General features: G+C 36.4%; 1 protein-coding gene across 1 annotated transcript in view; it reads right to left on the bottom strand.

The window, feature by feature from the left end:
- The window catches only part of PAPSS1 (3'-phosphoadenosine 5'-phosphosulfate synthase 1), a 43653-nt gene that overhangs the window by 14371 nt on the left and 6788 nt on the right, over window positions 1-22494 (bottom strand). Inside the window, exons 2-9 of the mRNA XM_010289062.1 lie at window positions 22425-22489; window positions 18668-18903; window positions 17254-17392; window positions 15033-15151; window positions 6690-6803; window positions 4711-4822; window positions 2926-2943; window positions 1469-1674 (exon numbers count right to left, since the gene is read on the bottom strand). Of these exons, the coding sequence (XP_010287364.1) occupies window positions 1469-1674; window positions 2926-2943; window positions 4711-4822; window positions 6690-6803; window positions 15033-15151; window positions 17254-17392; window positions 18668-18903; window positions 22425-22489 (1009 nt within the window). The remainder of the gene's footprint in view (window positions 1-1468; window positions 1675-2925; window positions 2944-4710; window positions 4823-6689; window positions 6804-15032; window positions 15152-17253; window positions 17393-18667; window positions 18904-22424; window positions 22490-22494) is intronic.

Here is a 22494-nt window from a genome sequence, read left to right on the forward strand (position 1 = left end):
GTAGTTTAAAGATGACAACAATGTTGATATAACATAAGACATTACATACTAAACCCACAAGCCAAGATATTAAAATTAAGTGTGGATTTTTCAATTTATTCTTGCTTTGACATAGAGGACCTGTTGCAATTAAATGATGCTACAGTCACCATCCCCTTCCCAAGAAAATGTCAGACACTGACATCTTACCAAGGTGGGGGGAAGGTGTGATAAAGCTACGACAATGAGAAAACTCTGCACTACAGTAACTCTCAGGCACCCAAAGATTTCTGATTAATCTGAAGGGCCACCAGATTCATGTGCTGTCATGATACTACTATACACCCCCATACAGACATAAGAACATAGCTCCTCATGTCCTACATTAGTTTCAGTCACATCATTCTATAGTTGCTAATGCACTATAACAAGTCATTCAAATCTTGTCTGCACAAAATTTTCTTAGCACTTCTTAAATTTGTGTTAAATTTTCACTAAAGAGGTAATCTTATGTTTATCAGCACAGAACACATCAAGGGCTTTGAAAACCTTACAGAATACTCTTGCTTGAATCTAGCAGGAGATGTCCTTTTTCAGATATACTTCTGAATACAACATCAGTCAGTAAAAGGATCATTATGCATTAATAAAAAAAATTGGTAAGAATTAAAAAAATCCACAGTTTTCACATATGTATAACTATTAGTCATACAGATACTTTTAGAATACATCAAAGGCTTTCCCTTTTTAAAAGAAAACTAATAATTTGAGGGGTTTTTGATTTTTTTAAATCTGATTTTAAGTCACAGTTGTAAACAAAAGTATACTATAGAGACAAATGGGGAAAGAAACATATTTTGGCTCTACAGAACTAAGATGCAACATCTACATCAGCTTGCAAAACCAAACACAGCATTGCAAGAAGTATGTTACAATTCGAATATTTCAGTATGACATACACATAAGGTCAAAATAATAAAACACACTTAACACAAATGTATGGGAAATAACTCCACAGAGAGTTAAATGACAAACTCTCCAGGAACAGAGCCTATTTCAAAAGCATCTAAACCAGGCAATTCTCATGTGCTCCACATGCAGGCAGAATAGAAGATTTCTTGCCTTCACAATGCATATATCTGCTGATTAAGGAGCTTTGATGATCCATCTGGCTACACAGAGGGATGTGTTTCCTAGGTACACTAGAAGGCAAAGTTCCCTCTTCCGTAGCACAGATTCTACAGTACATTCTAAATCCATTTAATGTGTGCATATTGACATTAGATTTTCACAATTAGTGCTGACTACTCAAAAGCTGCATAGAACAAACACACACAAAAATCATATTTGTTTCTGCTCAAATGTTTTAATTAGTTCTCAAAGTAGTTTTGCTGTCAAAATACACCAGTCACAGACATCAGCTTCACTTAATTTTCAGGTCCACAAACAGTACAGCTAATAAGACTAGATTTTCAACTTTTAAACACACCTTGATATAGGGATGTTCCTTGCATGTCGTTCCCCATTGCCTAGCACAGCGTTCCTCTTTCCTGTGCTCGTAGAATTCGGGATTACGGAGAATGGCCACGCGGCAACCTTCATACACCAGTGCAATTGCTGTACACCCATCCAGTCTTTCTTTGTCTTCCTGAGTAGCCGTTAGCACTATAGGCACTGACAGATTAATAACTCCCCCTGCAGAGTGAAGGAAAAAAAAAAAACCTCTCATCCTTAGTAATGGTTATCAATGATGATATGAAAATCTACCCTCCTAACAAACTACAGTCCAGGCTGTACTTATTTTAGCAAGGGATAAAAACAACTTTCAGACTGAACTCTTGTATAACATATATGTGCTAGAAAAAAGGGCAAGCAGTAAGGTTTGAGAAAGAACAGAGACAGCACTGAAAATAGCAAGTACTTATAGCTGCATATAACCATTTAGACTGTGAGGATACTACTTTTTTTGAATCTCAAAGGAACATCTTGTTCAAAAACCCATACAGTAAGCAGAAATACACAATTGGCATTTTTAAACAGATCATCTAAAATATTAGGGAAGATTGCTACTGGAGTGTATAATAAGTTTAAAATAAATAACACTCTCAGTAGCCATACTTTCAGTCCATAAGAAAAGTTCAACATGATAGAAGCCATCAAATGTACCCAAGTAGTTAGCACATATAATTCAACTATTTTAAAAGGTGACTTTTGCTGTTTACTTAAAACTGTATTCAGACTCAAGCATATATATTTCAGAAAAAAAAACCATTGAGTCAGGCAGACATTTTGCATAGTTTGTTCAGCTGAAAGATTACCAGTTACTTTACTTCTAAAACTAAGCCAGTGTATCTGAATTTTAAGGTTTTGTGTGGTCCTCATTTTTTAGCTGTTACGTCACTGCTAGATGCTGGAAGTCTTGTTTTTCTTGACTATAAGGGTGAGATTTGAGAAACCCAGTGGAGTAAATGCTGTAAGCCTCATACAAAGGCTTGAATTCTAATGAGCATACGCTTGCTGGAAGTGCACACATTTTTAGGTGGTGTCCAGGAGAAAAGTCATGGGCCCCTTGAAGTTAATGGGAGTTTTGCTATTGGCTTTAGTGGGGCCAAGACTCTAAATAAGACTGCTTACCCTGTTATTTGAGCAACACATTTTTCATAACCTTCTCTCAATTTTACATTAAGTGTGGTAGGAAATTAAAAATTATGAAGCTGGGTGAAAAATTTAAAAGAAAAATTGGTCCCTCCTTCCTTCATAATGCCAAATGAAAATCATGCCGTGCATCTTCTCCTAAGTTTAGTCTTAGTGCTCAGAGTTCTTTTCAAAGCAACTAGGTCATAAAACTGAGCTTGGCAACAGTCACAGAGAAGGTGATTTCCCACCCCTAACTTGATAATTTAAAAAATCCTTTTGCTTGCAAACAACTGAATAAATATTTCAAACTGGGAAGAGATCTCAAACCTGTTGATTATTAAAATTTTGTCAGTGACCAGTAATAAAGATATAATATCTTTGACATCTATCTTTAGCCACTGTACAAATAAGAAACTGAGGCAAGGTAGTGGAGTGAGTTTGTTAGAGATGAGCAGTGTCAGCTTGAGACTATTTCAGATAACTTAAGCTTTAAAGTGAAATTATCAACACACTTGCACTGATCACCATAACGTAGAAGTCAGTCAGTATGAACACTGCATTTAGAGCCCGAAGGGTGAGATGCATTGCAGATATTAAACAGTTTCCCTCTCTTCAAAATCAAAACCCTGGAAAATGACTGCTGCTGTGAGACTCCAGAACTAACATACCAAGCAGGGAGGAAACTTTCAAGATGTTGTTTTGTCTTAACCCTTGACACTGCTTCAAGTAGCAAAGCAGCCTTAAGGCAATGACATTTTTCTAAAAAGGTTCTCATATGCAAATGTTGCAGTAGATATCTAAGAAGAAGAAATATGGTAGCGTCTAGAAGAATTGTTCTATTCAAGCTTAGGACTGAAAATTGTTTCCATCAATAAGTTATTCCTTATTTTTCATTACTCATTTGTTGCAGCATACAAGAGGTACTAAAAACAATTGCAAGAGAAGTTTAAAAACTTGTGATATTGCCCTATCTGAAACACTCACCTATATAAGGTCTTAACAGTCTTATAAAAATAAAAATTCTGATTTACAGAAGACTACGAGGCAGAATGAGGAGCTACAAGCTATTTTAGCAGCTGAATGAGTAACACTGTCATCTGCAGAGTATGTTTCACCTGAATGGATACACAGAATGCAAATGTAATGAAAACAAAACTAGCAGTCCAAAACAATACTGCAAACTTTAGATACTCCAAAATAACAGGACAGCATTATGTTGCCTAGGACAGTGCCCAAGAGCCTTACAGAAAACGGAACTAGAAAATGTAAGAGGGAAACAGATGTGTGGATCATAGACCTGAAAGACAAGTGACTTTTTGTTTTCTGCTATTTGGTCTCCAGCAAGAGAAGAGTAATGCAGAAGGAAGTGGGGAGACAGGAATTTTTACTATCCCTCTTTGATATAAAGAGTGCAAAAAACACTAAAAGGGTGGAATAAAACAGAGACTTCAAAAATGAATAATGAAAAATGATGGAGGATCACAATCAAATTCCAGTACCTGCAAAAGTGATCACTCATTGCCTACCTTAACTAATGCTTGCTCTTAGCCAATTGGTAATGCAAAATAAAATATATTCATTTAAATCATCACAGGATAATTAGTAAGTCATAGTCATTCAATTACATGGGACAATTGTCCATACTCAAGCCACCTCCTCAAATTCTGATTTCATACTTCCAGCACTCAAGTCACTTTGTTGTCCTTTCCTTCATTACTATTATGGAACAAATCTTTTGGTACACAGAGCTAAACAGCAACTAAATTGCAATTCTGAATTCTAAAATAAATGCCTTCCAAACAAATTAGAAACATGGATTTTAGGTTTTTAAGTGTTTTTCAAAAATGAAAACATTTGAAAAATACAATTTGTAAAGGCAAAAAGATAAGACATGTAAACTCTAACATGATGGTAGGTATAAAAAGAATAAAACCATCAAGTTCAAAACTGATTATTATAATATCTTATTCTCTTATCCCAGGTTGCGAACAAGCCTGATAACGTATTATCACACAATCACTAAGAAGCAAAGCATCAATATTTTAGAAATAGGATTAGTTTGCTCAGTTTTAGAAATATTAATTTTTACCCTACCATCGAGGAGGCAATCGAAGTGAAGGCACTGTAGGTATTCTCTCTCTCTCATAAAGCCATTCAAGGGTGTTGCCCAGCCTTCTGCTAGCACTTGCACCCACTGCATATCCACCTTGTAAAGAAATGGAGAAACAGACTTAGAGCAGATACAAGTTATTGTATCTCAGTGTTACGGCTTCTAATCACAAAGAATTCAAAGTTTCTACAACTAAGAAAAAAAGAACAGCTTGTTCCTCAGTGTTCATATTTTTAGCTATTTTCTTGTCCTTACTGTAGATCAAATCTCCTTGTGTTAAAAAACAAACAACAACAAAAAAACACAACAACAAACTTTATTTGTAAATCAAGTAAATGTTTGATAAAGTTCAACTTAACAGAATTCAAGAGTCCTACCTGCATTTTAAAAAAGCAAGATAACAAAGAGTTAAGGGAAAAAAAACAAAAAAACAACACATACAAACCACAAAAAGATCAGAATTATGGGAGTGAATATTAAAAGGTCTAATCTTCAAACAGATTAGAAAATTTTTATTGCAGAAAGTAGTGAGACAACCCAGAAGGAAAATTCTGTTGGGACTAGTACTTATTTTAGCTTAAGAGGTGTCAGCTTACAGGGAATTTCCTTCCTCAGCACTCAAACAGTCACACTATGACTTAGTGTGTGGCCTCTATTATTTCTGCATGTGCCTTACTAAGACTTGGTCAAGTCTTTGACAAGGACAGGCTTCGCTTGTGCAAGTCTCTTTTGCAAAAGGAATGACTAATTTTATTACACTGTATAATTTATGCTGAGGCAAGTACAACATACATTTTCTCCCCAAGCTTATGTTATCTACTTGCTTGATATTTATCAAACCACTGGTTAGGGTTGAGGGGGGAAAGAATTTGTTTTTCTACATAGGGAGCAATTCAGAACAGGACACTACAGAAATTTAATAATTATGTCCTTAAATATTTATTCCTCAGCAAAGCAATAAATAGTTTTACACACACATATGACAGGAATCTAGCAAGATGCAGTGAAAGGAATTATTACAATTTATTAGTAGTAGAAGGCTAGACAAATTTTAAAACTATTTTATTCAATAGTATGTCGTCTCAAACCTTCAAAGTCAAGTTACTCGCTGCAGATGCTTAACTCTGAGCTGTCATCTCCTAGGTCAAATGCTTAGCTTTAAGTTCTAGTAATACTGACAAAAAGCCAGTGGAAAAACTCATGCATTGTATCTGTGTTTAGGCCTAGTTCTTCAGAAAAAGAAGGTGAAGCAGAATAGAAACACAGACAGAAGCAGCCTTGTCTAACTTATCTGAGTTGGAAAATAATGCATTTAACCAAAATAATAACAGAGTTGATCAAGTTGATCCATGCTTTTCCATATTTTCTCTACTGAAAAACAGAAAAGTAGCATGATTATGTTCTAAACAGAAAAAAAAACAAACAATGAAGTAGATCTGATCATCTCTCTGTAGACTTAAGTTTGCAACTGTTTGAGCCTGGTATAGAAGGTTCTATCGTTCAGCTGAGGGTTACCAACAAGGAGAATCAAGAAGCAGTAATTTACTTCCTTCATATTTCTAGGTCCTTACAATTCTAAATAAAATGGTTTGTGTAAGTAAACAAAAAAAGTTAGTAATTCTTCTAGAAACAACTACTCATACAAGACATGCCAGGCATGGTTTAGTCCATGGATGGGGTGGGTGGCAGGGGAGGCATGGGAGGAAGTCACTGTAAATTTAATCTCCAGGCTTGGGATAAACTAAGTAGCACTATACCAGACATTATTTATGAAATTATAAAGATTCAAGTGTTTTCTCTAGTAAGTGATCAAGGAAAACACAGATGCTGTGATTTCTCTTAAGAAAAGAGGTGGAAAAGTATATTGAGGTACATTCTGTAACCAGTATAGGTATTTCGACAATACCTACTTCCACTGAGCAGACTCTCAGCTTCAGCAATGAAACAACTGAACACACAATACCTTATTTATTTCCAAGGTTAGCAGAGACTCAGCATCAGTTTTGGCCAACTGCAGCTTGTTTTCTGGCACATAAAGCTCTTTCACCTCATAAGAGGCATCCACTGGTACAATGTCCTGTATAAAAGGAAGAAACAGAACTTAATGTTTGCTCAGAATGCTTCTTGGACACTGAACGTGTGGTCAAGAAGTAAAATTCTAATGTTGCACTACTCTGTAGCAAGTGTTTATTCATTAAGTGATTTTTACTCGTTTAAAAACCAGCACTGTTCCAAGATTATGATATATTGCTAACCAAGCTGCTGGCTTGAGTAACGAAAGTGAAACATTCTGACAAGAGATTTTTTTATTAAACCTTAAGTACCCCATAAAACATTTACCTAGTAAATAGTTAACTATTGCATTAAGTGCAGTTTTTATGATTTATTAATGCCTACATTATCTACAGCAGAAAGGAAGGCTCTATGCTTTTATACTTTCTAATGAAGTAAAAAAAGTTTTAGAGACTGAGTATTTATAAATTTAAGTTTTCACTATACATACATTCCTACACACATTAGAAGTGGTAACATGGAGGTAAGAAAAAAAAAAAAATCTTTCTCAACTGAAAGTGATTAATACAGAAGTAGAAATTAAATGTATTACCTATAGCTAATGACATAACACCAGCGTCCTGATCTATATACTAACACTTAGAACATTTAAGTGTGAGGCCATTTGTGCATATATATACATATATGCGCAATGAACTGAAATCTAGTTTTATAACCAGAATACCACAGAATATAAATTAAAAAAAAAAATTTCCTCCATGCATTTTAAACAAGGCATTCTCACTCCACAATGCTCAGGACTCAAGACCTTAAACTTCCCATAAGATATGAATATAAGCATAAGGACATAATTTTTTAAAAAGGGGGGGAGGATAAGGTGATCATGATAAAACTTAAAGAGTCTCCTCTGACAAAGGATGGTGAAAAATGTCAAAACCCAGTCAAATGTTCCAGTGATATTCAGTAGCAAAAAGTCAGTGAAAAGCAGCTGACAGCTCTTTTTAAAACAGGTTTTTCAGAGTTTTGGAAACTTTTGTAAAGTAATGTTTTACTTTTTGAGAAAATAAAGCTCATCCTCACAGCAAAATATATACAAACCCATAATAAGAATAAATAAGGTATCTTTATTTTTCCAGTATATGCAGCCCAGAGTAAACAGGCATGCCTGTATGAAACACAAAGTTTGCCCAAGCATTTATCAGACATTAAGCACTACCTCCATGGAAAATAAAACAAAGGGAGTGGGATGATGAAAGCAAGTGGGAGATAAAATGTCTGTTGGAGTAAAAAGACATGGGGAGTCTCACTGGCTGTTACATAATTCATATCTCCAAGGACAAATAAAAGGAAAGCAAATTAAACTAGCACTTCAAAATTGTGTTTTATAAGGAAAAGCTCAGTCCATTACATATCAGACATCATTTGGGACACTGATTTTATTAGACAGTAAGTTAGGCAAAACCTGCCTTCTATTTTCTCTGCCTGAGCAGCAGCATTACAGTCCAGGACAGCTGCAGCAGACTCCTGCCACAGCAATAAGCCCAGAATCAAATAAAGGTATTGCCTGCTGTAAAGAACAGCAGACCTTACGAGCAAGTATAATGACTGAGTACACATTATACTGCTTCACAGAAGATTGCCTTCTGGACTCTAGTTCATTACCACGCTAGAATGTCCTAATTTTACAAACCATCAAAAGCTTAAAATAAATATGCCCATTAAAAAGGTCTCCAAATATTATCCTGTTTTTAGTGTCTCACTAAATGGGCAAAGCAATGGAGAAAGCAAAGGTTTTGCAGTGCAGTTTCTGTCAATAATCCACCTCGTTACAAGGATGTAAAAAGCTTAAAGACAGTTCTTTCTAGCAACACTGAGTCGGAGATTTAGAGAATTGTAGGGTTGGTAAACCTAGACTTCCTTGCAGACAAAAAAATGGTATTTAAAACAACAGCATAGATTAAAAAAAAAACAAAAAAAACAACAAAAACGAAAACAAACAAAAAAAAACCACACACACAAACCAAAACAAACAAAGAACTAGCAACAAGAGGAATCCGTAAGTCTTTAAACTATGAATTTTAGGAAAATGCTAGGTTAGCAAGCCACCTAGTGACCACTTTAAGGTAGTAACTTTACTCAAAGGTTAATTCTACCAAAGGACAACTTACACAATATTCCTCAACATTTATTATTTCTCAATGCAGTCATATGAATAACAGCAAAATAATAAAAAAATAAACTAGATGCTTTATGGGAATGTGCCTCAGACTGCGGTGGTAGGTTCTTTGCTGATGGTATCTAACATCCTCAACAGTCTGTAAAAAAAGGGCCTTCAGGCAAGTTTCTGGTAAATAGGCCTTCACAAGTGTCATCCAATTTACATTAATGACTGACTAGTCTTATAAGTTCATATTAATTGAGGTGTGAGGCCACTGAATTATTTATATATGGAAAAAACAAACAGAAGTATTTGCTTGACTATAATAAGCACTGAAGTTTTGTTTCCTACAGCCTGCAGGTAAGTTTATCAGTACTTTAAGCACAGGGAAAACAGAAAAGTGCAGTGACAGTCAGGATCTTAACAGAGAGAGGTACAATTTTCTGAACTGAAGGCCTCTTCTCTGCCCGTCAGTTGTGTTCTATCACATTTTAAATTCACTTGAGCCATAGAAACACTCTTCTTGTGCAAACAAGAGGAATTTCTGACCCCAGCCATTCACTGCTATTTCTCTCAAATGTGTAAAGACTTTACACATTTGTTTTGGTCAAAATAAGTCATGTTTAGCTTATATAGTACATCTATATCAACCTAAATAATTTTGACCAAAAACATCTAGGAAATACTCATACAAACTCTCTGTCATCAGATCTAACTGGATGATTGCTGCCTAACTGAAGGCTCTGCAATTAACATAGAATGGCTCTGAACCAAAACCTTGAATGTGTCTTTTCCCAGAATACAGAAGTTAAAAACAAGAGAAGAAAGCAGAAGAAACAAGTGACAGAGATGATTTCATTTCATGATTATACAATTACATGTAGCTGAAGCTTGTGCCAGAGATGACACTATCACAGCATTTCATGATTATACAATTCAATTTAGCTGAAGCTTGTTCTTCAATAACAACTCCAAAATTATACGTTTCACCAATTTGAGCTACTGAAATCTATTTCTATTTCTATAACATTCAGTAGTTATATTTTCAGAAGAAATCAAGGCACATACACCTCAAAAATAGTAAATCCATACTTAAAATACAGGAAGTGCTGCTTACTTTCCTAAGCATGAGAAGAAATCAATGTTTTATTCATGTAGGAATTATAGAAGTTGAATACTCAGGTGTTTTTTTTAAATTATGCTTAAAAGCTTATACTAGTTTCTGCTCACACTGTTGTGCGTGTAAATCTTCACTGTAACAGTATAAAACTAATAGTATAATCTTGCATATCCTTTACACAGAGCATGGGTTTTTTTCCCCAGCTTCTTACACAAAATAACTACTAGCCTTATCACAGAATCACAGAGGGGCCTCTGGAGGTCATCTAGTCCAGCTTCCTGCTCAAAACTGGTCCCAGTACAGCAGCAGGCTGCACAGGAACTTGGCCAATCAAGTTTTGAGTATCTCCAGGGATGGAATATCCACAAACTTTCAGGGCAACTTGTTCTAGTATTTGATGATTTTTACAGTGAAAGGCTTTTTTCCCCTATGCCTAGTTTGAATTTCCCATGTACCATCTCATGTCTGTTGCCTTTCATCCTACCCTTGTGCACCTCAAAGTCTTCATCAGTCTTCTCTATACCCCGCCATTGAGGTGCTAGAAACAGCTACAAGACCTCCTTTAGCCTCCTCTGCTCCAGGTTGAACAAATCTAGTTCTCCTCAGCCTCTCCTTGTCCAGCGACATGCTCCAGCCCCTGACCATCTTGGTGGCCTCCCACTCAACTCACTCTAGTACATCAATGTCTATCTTCTACTGGGCAAGGGAGAAGGGCACAAACCTGGGCCTGGTATCCATATAAGGTCTCACAAGTGACACATAAAACAGCAGAATTGCTTCTCTTGACCTGCTGGCTATGCTCTTGCTGCACGGGCACATGTTTTTATAGTGCTGAAAAATTTATTTCAGTTCTCTGTATCCTCCTCATGTCTTAGGAAGAGAGGTACTTTGTTTAGTTATCAAAAAGGTGAGTTATTCCACACAATGTCAGCAAATATCGAAGCTAAAAGGTAGGTATGCTGTAAGTTAATGTCATTGTACAGTATTTCATACAAATGCTTACTTACAGCATTATAAACCATTTATAAAATCCCCATGGCCTGCAACTTTGTCTTATGAATCCCATTCACTCTCACCCAATCACCTTTTGCTGTAGGTATTTTGTTTGAACACTGTGTCCAAACAAGCAACAGTTGTATTTGTACAAATTTTCTGCTGAGATTACGTTGAAAGCAGGAGGAGACGGAAAACAAAGTTTCATGTAAAATAATGATTCAGTAGTCAGCTAGCAGCTGGATATAATCAACTGTATCAAATACACTCTGAGCGCTTAATTCAGTCAAATAATGCAAAAGTGGGCTGAAGACCTGTAACGCTTGCTCTACATGAATGTTACAGATATTAAAAAAAACTAAGCTCCCATGTTTGCAAGTTTCTCATTAAAAAATACTGAAAGATGTTCTGGAGCCTGTTGTAACTCATGCTGATGACCAGGGTGATCTCACAGAGTATTCTTTATTGTCAAATTTTTGATACGTGAACGAGGAACTAGACAAGACTGAGAACTTTTCTCCAGAGAGACTCATTATGTTGTTATAGTGTCAGCTGTAGTATATTTTGAGCTAACAAAACCAAAACAAACAAACAAACAAAAACCCAGATGCACAGAACAGCAGAATCCATTTTTTCGTATTTTCCAGGAACCAGTAGCCACAAGCTTCACATCTTGAAAAAAGAAGAGACTGACCTTATAAAGAACAAAGAACAACACCTAACTTCCACTCTGCTCCAAATTCTCACTACTCCAAAATAAAGAATTTGAACACAATTACAGGGAATTGTGCAATTATGGCCTCAAGTTGCACCAGGGGAGGTTTAGATTGGATATTAGGAAAAATTTCTTCACTGAGAGGGTGGTCAGGTATTGGAACAGGCTGCCCAGGGAGGTGGTGGAGTTGCCATCTCTGGAAGTGTTCAAGAAACGTGTGGATGTGGCGCTTCAGGACATGGTCTAGGCGACATGGTGGCGCTGGATTAATGGTTGGACTTGATGATCTTGAAGGTCCTTTCCAACCTAGTGATTCTGTGATTTTGTGAAATATAGCTGGGAAATTAGTATTATAAGATACCATGAGGACCACACTCCCAAATATAAGTATAATGCTAAGATTAGATAAGAACTTGGCTGTAACTGTCGGGGCATGGGTGGGAGATGGAAAAAGGGACAGAAAGTATATACACACTTACAGTGGATTGATCTAAATAGTGGCAGCAGTGCATAATCAGATTCCAGTTTGGGGGGTGGTATTTGCAGAGCTGCCTTATGTTGATGTCCCTAAGAATGGGACTTCTATACAAAGGTAGTTAAAAGTTTAAAGTTAACCTACTGGAAATGCAACGCTTTCCTTCTACACGTTTGCACTTCATTTAACAATAAAGGTGGCATTCCTATTCAGAAAATATTTTCTGGGCTAAATATTAAACTTATTCTATAGTAACAAAATACGAACTTTGTGCAACGGTCTGGATCAGCTATATTTGTTGACAGGAAAAACGAGAATGAAAACAATGAAATATTTACAGTCAAACACTGCATTAGGCTTGTCTGACTCCACTGGAAGACATCAGCAGACTGAAAGCCAAATTTACCAAGCTCAAAAGCCACGCAAGCCTTTCTGACTTATAAAAAAAAAAATTTGCAAGCACCAATTTGTATAGTACTGAAAGCAGTTGAGAAAAAAAAAAAAGGAACTTTTCATATGACTCAGACTCAGTAGCTTTAGGAGATACTCATCAGCACCTTGCCTTCTAGGTCCCTTAAAAGAACTTTGAAGCATCTATTGCATTTACTTGCAAAGAAGCCAAACTAGGTGACACTCAAAACCAAGGTACACCATGCAAGAACTTTCTAGATTCAACAGCTGCTTATTACTCCTATTTCTGTGTGGTTACCTCCCTTTTTCTTCCATAAAGGATTGAACATGTTTTTGGAAAAGATCTGATAAATTTGTTTCAGAGTTCTTTTCAAATATTACAAAAAATTCTAAGAACCAAATAATTCCACCACCTATAAAAGAACAATGTTTCAAATTCTTAATAAATATGTATGTATGTCTATCTCTATCTCAACACACATTTATACAGTTCCAGCTGCCTTCTCTTTACTGCCATTATTGCCTGAACTAGTATAAAAACAGTCCTTGAAATTCAGGGATTACGAATACTTTGAGCAGACTTCTTCCCAAAGTTTTTCACAGCTATTGAAACAAAACAAACATCCCAAATTATTTGTAATGCTGCTGGCCTATGGTCTTTTTCTTTACTAATCACAATGGATTATTAAAGAAGAACACAGCCACAACTTGTTTCAACTAAAGAAAACCTACAGAAATTATATTATCGAGGTATCACTGTATTAATACATCCTGAGAACAAGACATGCCTTTTCAGCCATGCCTTGGTTTCATTGTCTCTCATTAAAGTAAGCAACCATTAAGATATGTTGGCGTTCATGATGCTGTTGTCTACAAAGAAGGAAAAAAAAAAAAGAAGTGTTAAAATGTGCCTTAAGCAAAAGACAAAGCAAAGCTGACTGGGCCACTAGCCAGCATTCAGCACTGTGTACCAAGCATACTAATACAAGACTGGGGATCCCTATCCTGGCACATGTTACATTGGTTTCTACAGTGATGAAATGTACTGAATTGTTCTTCTGAGCAGGAGGTGCAGGGCCTCCCAGTGTCAGGAACTGCCAGCTCCCCTAGGTAGGACTCCTACACAGTTCGCTCCCTTTTTCTTCCAAAAAATAATCAGATGAGCATTAGGGCAAAAATCTAGAATTCTGCTGTGGTTTTCTGCCCTGTCTTATCTCCTGAGCAACCTTGAGCAAGCAGTGAAAAGATAGAACAGAGTTTTCTTGAAAATCTAAATACAAGAGACTAAATCTCTCTAGAGCTGTATTGGCACAGAGGGTTAAAATTACCTCCATGTTGGCTACATGATGAGGTCTTCTGCTTGTACCAACTTCAACACTTGGTGGAGCTTTACTCAAGCTACTGCCTACACCCTAAATTTCCAGAACATCCACCTCACAAAGAACACATGAATAATTGTCTGCTGGAGTATTTAAATTAAAATAATTATCTGAAATGTCATCCTACTACCCACTGACTATAGATAAGAATTTAAGGAGACACATTTCTTCTATATGAAGACTACCAAATTCTGGGGTATGGTTTCAAGAGGATAAAGTCATCTCATGCCTGCCTTCACTTTTAGTGAGTTTTGGACTTTTTTTTTTTATCTGTTTGTTTTGTTTTCTGTTTGTTGGGCATTTTTTGTTTGCTTCTTTGTGGGTTTTTTTGTTTATTTAAGTTGGATAATGAGCTGAATCCACTTAGGAGACAACAGAAGGAGGCCTGGAGGCTTCAAAAGGGATGGTGTAGATTGCAGGTGTGAACAAGGAAAAAGACCTACCTTTTCAGAAGCTATGAAACATTAACTCAACTCAGCCATGTCAAGATCAGTTTCCTGAATTGGTCATTACACAATTGCAGGACCACTTTTACTAGCGCAAGAAAAACAGTGGAAACAAGGGAAACCAGACACAACCACAGCAGCCTTATCCAAGCCAGCTCAAATTACTGCGTAAATGCATCCCTGTCTCTTTACGTCTGCAGTATATACTAATTTGTATGCTATAGAGACACAGTAAAAAAAATTTCAGACTTTTACAAATGCTAGCAACCAGTTTTAAAGTCAGTATTCATCATTGGTTCTTTAACAACTGAGACAGCCTTCTCTCCCTACCAGTTATCATGGTAATATGGTTTACATGGTAATATAAATTGATTTTCCACTCGTCCGAATCTTATCTCACTTAGAGGTCAATGTTGTTGCAATGTTTAGGTTTAATAAGGAAACACAAAATAGGACAAGTTTAAAAGCTAGAATTTAAAGATGTATAAGCCTTTAACTCTTAAAACGTGCCTCTGCTTCTTGCAGCACATACATTCAGATAGCAGGCACATATGCTTTGAAAAAAGTTACTATGTTATATCCGCATTTCTGCTCACCCTCTCCTGAAGAAGTTCCACAACTTGTTGTATACAATCATTCACATCACAGGAATCAGTTTTCAGCACAAGCTCTGGGGCTTCCGGTTTTTCATATTCAGAGTCAATCCCAGTAAAACCTGTAGGGCAAAACTCTTAAATTACTTTTTCCAAAAGAGGACTTGATTTTAAAATTGTTCACAGACAGTTTTCTAGATATAATCCAAAGCAACAGGCAAGAGCACAGAGTTTTATCTTCCTTAATACAGGATTTCTTAGGGAAATCAACAGCAGCTTTCTTTACCAGACCATCTGCTAGTCCTATTACATGACTGCATCAGTCTTCAGCATTCTGCAGCACATACATAACACATTTTTGTTGAAGTTATTTGATTTATGCTCTGAATAAAAAAAGGAGCGCTGGCAGAAGAACTGTGCATATCAACCCAGAGTTAGTCATCCATTACCTGTCCTTCATTATTTGCTGTGATTGTTGTTGGGTTTTTTTGAACACAAAGCCTGATGTTGAACAACCAGTATATATGTAAGTTTACACTCATGCCACCAAGCAGCACTCTGAAGAGTGAGGAATTCCAACACCTATTACATTAATTTAACTAATATACCCATCTTAAGATAGCTGTTAATGTAAGGTAGATGTGTGTGTATTATAGTTTCAATAGCTATTGTCACAGACAAAATAGGTACAAGCTACCAGTGACACTTGTTCTGTCCTACTTAGCTAGCAATCTGCTTTGACACAGAGGAGATTCTGACTAATCAGGCATAAACAGGACGAAAAATAAAGTCCACAAGCAAAGCATGTAAGCACTACAAGTCAGATCTGCAGCAGAAATATCAGCTGGGCCACAGCTACTGAACATCTGCATCCTCTACAATTGCAAATGCAAACATCAAAACTCGAGTTTTTCCATTCAGACTTAAATACTCTCAAAATTAGTAGCTTAATTCCCCACCTAAGAAAAAGATCAACTGCTGCAGTACCCCATGTGATAAAGAAAGGCCAGTATCTGTTCCAAAAACAGCGTACTTTATTAGTATCTGATTACTGGAGGAGTGGGAATAAGGGGCAAAGAAAGTGTCCCATTACCATTGCCAGAGAAAAGAAGATAACAGTTCCTGACATTCCTTGTGAGCAGGCAAGTTCATTTAATTTTCATCCTTCATATATCAGATAGGTCATAAGGTACAGCCACTGCTAGATCCACTTGTAGCTTACTCAGGCACTGTATACCTCACTACCACTTCTAAAGTAACACAATTCCATTACAGGGCTTGTAAAATTAACAAAATATGAAGGACGTTCTACAGCACAAATGAGAATTCTGTGCAGAACTATATCTTTGTATCATGCCATCTCAAGCCATCTTGCTTTGATTCTAAGCAAACCTTAGTTCAGCCTTATGTATTCCTGGTCTTCGCATCATGTTTTTGGTAGTACTAGAAGTATCAAGCAACCAGTCATGTGGAATGTCTTAGATTTCTTGACTTTTATATCACTTTTGATTAACAGTGGGTTTGTCATTGCAGCATCTGCAAACTCAGCCCCTAGAAGTGATTACTTTAAAAACTGCTTTGCTTCTTAATCAAAGTAAAAAGTGCTACCGTCAACCTCCACAAATTATAATATGATACAGAGCAAAGAAGCGCTTGAAACAATACTTGCAGTGAGTGACCACATATTTAGGCTTTTTTACTGCAGGCTGTACTTAAATCCCTGTTTGAGGGTGGGGATTGGAAATCATTTTCATGAGCACTAGCACAGAACCCTAATTTCAAAATAAAAGTTAGTCTCTTCACAAGTGTTCTTAGTGGTCTTTACAAAAAGATGGTGATCATGCTTTACTTTTTGGAAGAAGTTAGTAACTCTTATTAATGTCATTCTTTATAGAAGTTAGAGAGAATCAGGCTCTTTTTTAACTATTCCATGGACACACAAAGGAGATGAACTAATCCTCAATCATAAGAGATTGCAATAGAAACAATGGAATCTGCTCAAGGTTTTTTGATGTGAGGACAGCCAGTTTCACCCTTTTCCTGTCCTATACATTTAACTGGTCAGTTGCATGAGTTGAAAGTCGATCCCAATTTTCTGCTCGGTCCTATCCCCAACCCATGCTGCTTTGAAGGGTGGTACACTCACAGACTTGAGTCTTACATGCAGTCAAATTACACCAACGTTTCACTTATGTAGAAAGGATGTGACTACATCTAGGTTCACCTTTAATTTCTCCAGCCCTGGCTTTCTTATATAGTCCTTTAACATCTCTCTGCTCACAGACATGCAATGGAGCATCCACAAATACTTCAAAAAAAGGCAAACTTGCCCCTTCATGAATTCGTCTGGCATTATTACGATCCTGAAAGAAAACAGAAAAAAAACTAAAAGACTGCACCCACATATTGTTATTGACTTTCTGCTTTCAAAGTTCATTTTAAAGAAATTGATAGTAAAATGAAAAAAAAGTTTTCAAAGTTTGAAAAAAGAAATTTGATCAACTGATGCCCTGCAAGCTACATCAGTTTGGCTACAGTTCATCACATGGTAAAATCTGACATGAATATCTGTGATATTTTACATTAACCCGATTTATAAAAAAAGAGACAAACACAAACTCAGACATAGAGTGCAGAATTTTCTATACCTGTTCCTATCTTAGGAGTTACATCCCCAACAGTTACATCTACCTAGATTACCTGCTGCTCCTTATATGACCACCTTTCTCTCCAGTGCACCAGATTTTTCTACATTAATTAATCTGATGAGACTTGTATACTCCAAATATTGTTTTATTTGTATGGCTTGCCAAGCATTGAAACAATTGTTGAATTTCATTTAGAGAACAAAAAACTTTCAAAAAGTCCACTAAAACCACCTCTTACTAAATATGGTTATTTTTCCTCATATGTAAAGACTTCTGTTTTACTGCAGGATCTTGAGTTCCCCAAGTTATTATCAGAAGAACTGTTTGTACCAGTGTAACTGAAGAAATAACACCTTCTCATGCTGTGAAACATCTGAGCTACAGCCCCTGGGTTATCCTTCAAGACACTTGGCGTTCACACATCCTTTTTGTCTCTCCCATCCATGTTCTCATACACAGAGGAAAAAAAGTCTTCACAAAACAATGGGAACATGGATTTAGGTTAATTTTCAGTGTTATCTAATATCATGTTGTATACACTGCATGAAATAAAGTAAAAAGAACTGCAGGCAATTAAACATTTTTCTCTTAAGCCATTTGGTAAAAATAGAGCTCACGTCATTCATTCACTGAAGGAAAAGTTGCTTTTAAAAACGATTTAACTGAGTTTTCAGGTTAAGTGTATACCTAGTCTGCCTATTTATAAAGTACTGGAATCTACATGGATCAAACATGATATTCTAATTTTGGGTTTGTTCCCAATATTAATAATTCTGCCTAATAGACTGAAGGACAGTTCCAGTTGTAGGACTAAAGTAAACTTTTTTTATATTTAAGATTAATGTTTCTGAAATGTGAGTAATCATCTCTAGAAAGCACAAATGTCAAAAAAAGCAAGCAAGCATTTGATTCTGGCTAAGTTCAGCATGGGATTCCTGTAGCTAAAATTATGAGTAACATTTTGCATTTTGTATTTTCCCTAACATTTACCTGAGTATAAGGAGAGATGAAACTAGTAATGCACACCAAACCGGCATCTGCAAACAGTTTAGCAACCTCAGCAATACGACGGACATTTTCTTCTCTATCTTCTGGTGTGAAACCCAGATTCTTATTAAGGCCTTGGCGAATATTGTCACCATCCAATGTGTAGCATGGAATGCCATGGCATACTAAATACTCCTCCAGTGCCATGCTCACGGTGGTCTTCCCAGCACCAGATAGACCTAGAATATTCAATAAGAAGAAAAATATGTAAGCATAGAAACAAGTTAGAGCAAATTGTAGTACATGTACCACTACTGGTATGAAAAACCCAAAGCAACAGGCATCAGCAGCAATGCTTTTCAGAGACGCTTACCTGCAATAGAAGCCAAGTGTCTTTAACAAAGACAATAGCCCTAGGGAGAGTAAGGCACAGAGTGCAATTAGAAGCAGATAAGAGTTTGGCCTTGAGAGCTGCTGCCACTTATAAAGGCGGTGCATATTCCCCAGTGCTGCAGCTAGCAGTTGTTACTACCAGAGCAAACTAAATTCAGAAACCCACGACAAAGTTAAGATGTTACATTTACATTAGAAGAGGAAGATCTCACACTGAAGTGAATTTCAATCAACAAAAGAAAGGATCAGACCAAACCACACTCTGTTTTTACTCCTTGAAGAATAACGCTGAATTAGACACCACAGACACCACAAAACTTACTCACTCAAGACTCACACACAGTAGTCATACTCCACTAACCAGAGTGTGTTAGCAACAGAGACAGACAATTTTAATACTAAACATTGGTCCACTTCAGAATCTTCAGCAACAATCCTTTAAACAATTGAGAAGCCTTATTGGTAACTAAAAAAAGTCTACTGTTTGCTTTAAATTGGAAATGTATTTAAATAATTTTCCAGTCTAGATTTCAGGAGTTTATCTAGAGCACATGCTTCAGCTTACACAGAGCCATCAGTTCCTAAATGGGACAGAAACTCAAATCTTCATAAGATGACATTAATCCTTTGAGTAAGGAAAAAAAAAAAGGTAATGGTAGTCTAAAAAAACATAGCACTAGCGGGTGAAGAAAAATATTTTTATCTTTATCGGTGGTGGTTAAGATTTATTCTAGCTTTCAGAGAAAGACGCAAAAAAAAAAAAAAAAAAATCACACAAAACAGCAGTTTGGTATTCCAAGACCTTTACAACAAAGGATGACAATCATGCTAATAAGCATGTTCTAAGAAAACACAAAGTGCAAAGGAAACCTGCAATAGTTTAAATAGGTAACTTAAAGAAGAGGAGTCATCACATTTGTTCCTCCTTCACTCAATTTAATATCCAGAAGATGCAGAGCAGTCTACTGAAAGAATAAGAACTTAAGCCGACACCTCTCTCCCAAAAAAGCCCCCATATCTGTCTCTCAGATTTCAGTATGGTTTGGCTTATACTCAAAGCTCTTAAAAAATTGCAGAGTTGTGAATCATGACGTATCATCATCATCTATAAAAATTATCTATGCTTTCTTGGACAAGTCAAGTTTCTTGTGCCAGTGCTTACCTGTCTACTTTGAAAAGAGCAAGAGCTATACATGATGAAGCTGAATATTATGACGTAAGGCCAGAACCAGCTTCCAAAAGGGGAGGTCCTGCTCTCTTGCCCTCCCTCTCTCCACTCACACCATCCTACCGCTATTATTCCACCACCTCTGGTGCCCATTAGCCCACTCTTTTGCTAATCTTTTTTCTTTTTTTCACCTTTGTGTGCATGTGTGTAGGCTGTGTTAAGTTCACTGATGATTTAGCAAGTTGAATCAACTCAAGTTTGGGCTGGGCAAGCACTACAGCTTGTGCAAGGCAAAAGAAGGAAAGCAAGGCTGGAAACAGAACAGTCGTCTTTTGGCAACAATTAAGTACACCTCCATTCTAGAAAATGAGCATGACAGTCCAAATTAAGATTTCAGCAGCTTCATCATTTACTTCTCATTGACCCAGTCTTTGACTGGCAATTTTTTTCCCCGCATCTAGCTTACTATTCACTCAAATGCTCTAGCTTTTCATACACCTTTGGTCTCCAATATGTAATGAAATGCAAATGCTAAGGTTATATAATAACGAATTTTAAAAACAGCTTTTGAGTTGACAAGTCTTTAAAATAACTTACACTCTTAAAATTGCATATTATTTTACACATTAAAGTAATGCATTTCCAGATTTTTGATACATTCCTCAGGTTTTTTTCTGCTATGACCCTCTGACTTGACAGCACAAGACATTGAATTGAGAGCTAGAATTTAGCTCTCAAATCTCAGCTTAAAAATGAAAAGTGGTCTCTGAAATAACTTTCTGTACACTCCCACCCCATGAGTGCTGATGAGGTAAGAGAATCTTGAAGGGAGTATACCACCATTTCAGCTTCTATTCTAAAACCTAGCAGGGTTGGAAGACTCATGTTTGCACAGTTCTAGAATGGGTAGTGTTGCTTACTTCAATACCTGCAGTCCACTTCACTACCTAACATTAGTCCTCAAACACCTTCAATAATCTAGCTTCCCCAAAACACTCTCCTCAATACCTTACAACCTTCCTACTTTTCTGTATTCTACCACCACCCTTCTTCCTCCTGAAAAAAAGGAAATTGGACATTAAGATTACACTTGTTTAAAAAGAATGACGACTGGAAAATGTTGCCTGTAGATAACTAAGAAAACATTTTTATCGTTACCTTTTTCAAAAGGGATATTAATGAATTACCAGAAGAAACAGAAATGCAGCCTATCAGATCATTTGAGCATTGTGAGACAGGAAGGAGCTACGTGACAGAAATAAGGAGAGAAATTCTTTTACCAAAGAAATACACGACAGCAAGCTACCATATCAAATCTGTTTGGAATGGCTCTCAGCAATTTGTTATCAACTACTGCTTTACCTTCCACACATGTTCATTAACACTAGTGGAAACAAATTTTACTTAGTGTAGTAAGTTTCTCTAATACTCTGTGACGATTTTTTGTATCTCAATACAACAGTGCACAAAATGGTTTACAAACTAATTCAATAACACATTTTGTTTGATTTATTTTTTATTTTCTGTTTTAACTGCAAAAATCTACAAAGGAAATATGTTAAAGCTTCCGGGAACTTTGAAAGACAAAACAAAAAAATGCCTCACAGTTATGAAATAAAGCTGTCTTCCAGAATTTACTTACCCCTCTTCTTACCATTGAAACAATTCAGTGAAAAAAACACTGTGCTGATTTCAAAAATAACTCCCAGTATGCATTGCCTCAATATGCAATTGCTGTCCAAAGGCATAGTTTTATGTTGAAGCATCATTTCAACCCAAGGACACAAGAACATTTCAAAGCAAAGAGACCTTTACAAGAAAAGATTCAGAAACACAGACTCAAAAAAAAAAAGAGTTAGGTTTCATTTGTTAATAGGTAAAACAGACAGTAAGAAAAGCCAGAATTGGTTAAAACACAAAAAAAAAAAAAACACCCATACACTCCAAAACTCAACGGGAATAAGCAGCAGGCAACATGAAATAAACAATGCCCTTAGAGCACTGAACAAAATACATTCTCAAGTTACTATCTGTCTCAGAGCAATTTCTTGCTAGTCTATGTAAAAACAGTAATAAAATTGCATCAAGGTCTTCAATTCCACAAACATTTAACTTTGCATGAAAAAAAGAAGCTACAGCTAAGTAATTTTTCAGAAGAGTAACTAAAACAAAAGGATCCTCAGAAATCCATGACTGCACCTGTTAGCCACACTGTGCATCCACGAAAACCACTTCTTGTTCCCACCACTTGGCCTCGCTTATTCCTGCT

The sequence above is a fragment of the Phaethon lepturus genome, unplaced genomic scaffold (assembly GCF_000687285.1).
Source record: "Phaethon lepturus isolate BGI_N335 unplaced genomic scaffold, ASM68728v1 scaffold14186, whole genome shotgun sequence".
NCBI classification, from domain to species: domain Eukaryota; kingdom Metazoa; phylum Chordata; class Aves; order Phaethontiformes; family Phaethontidae; genus Phaethon; species Phaethon lepturus.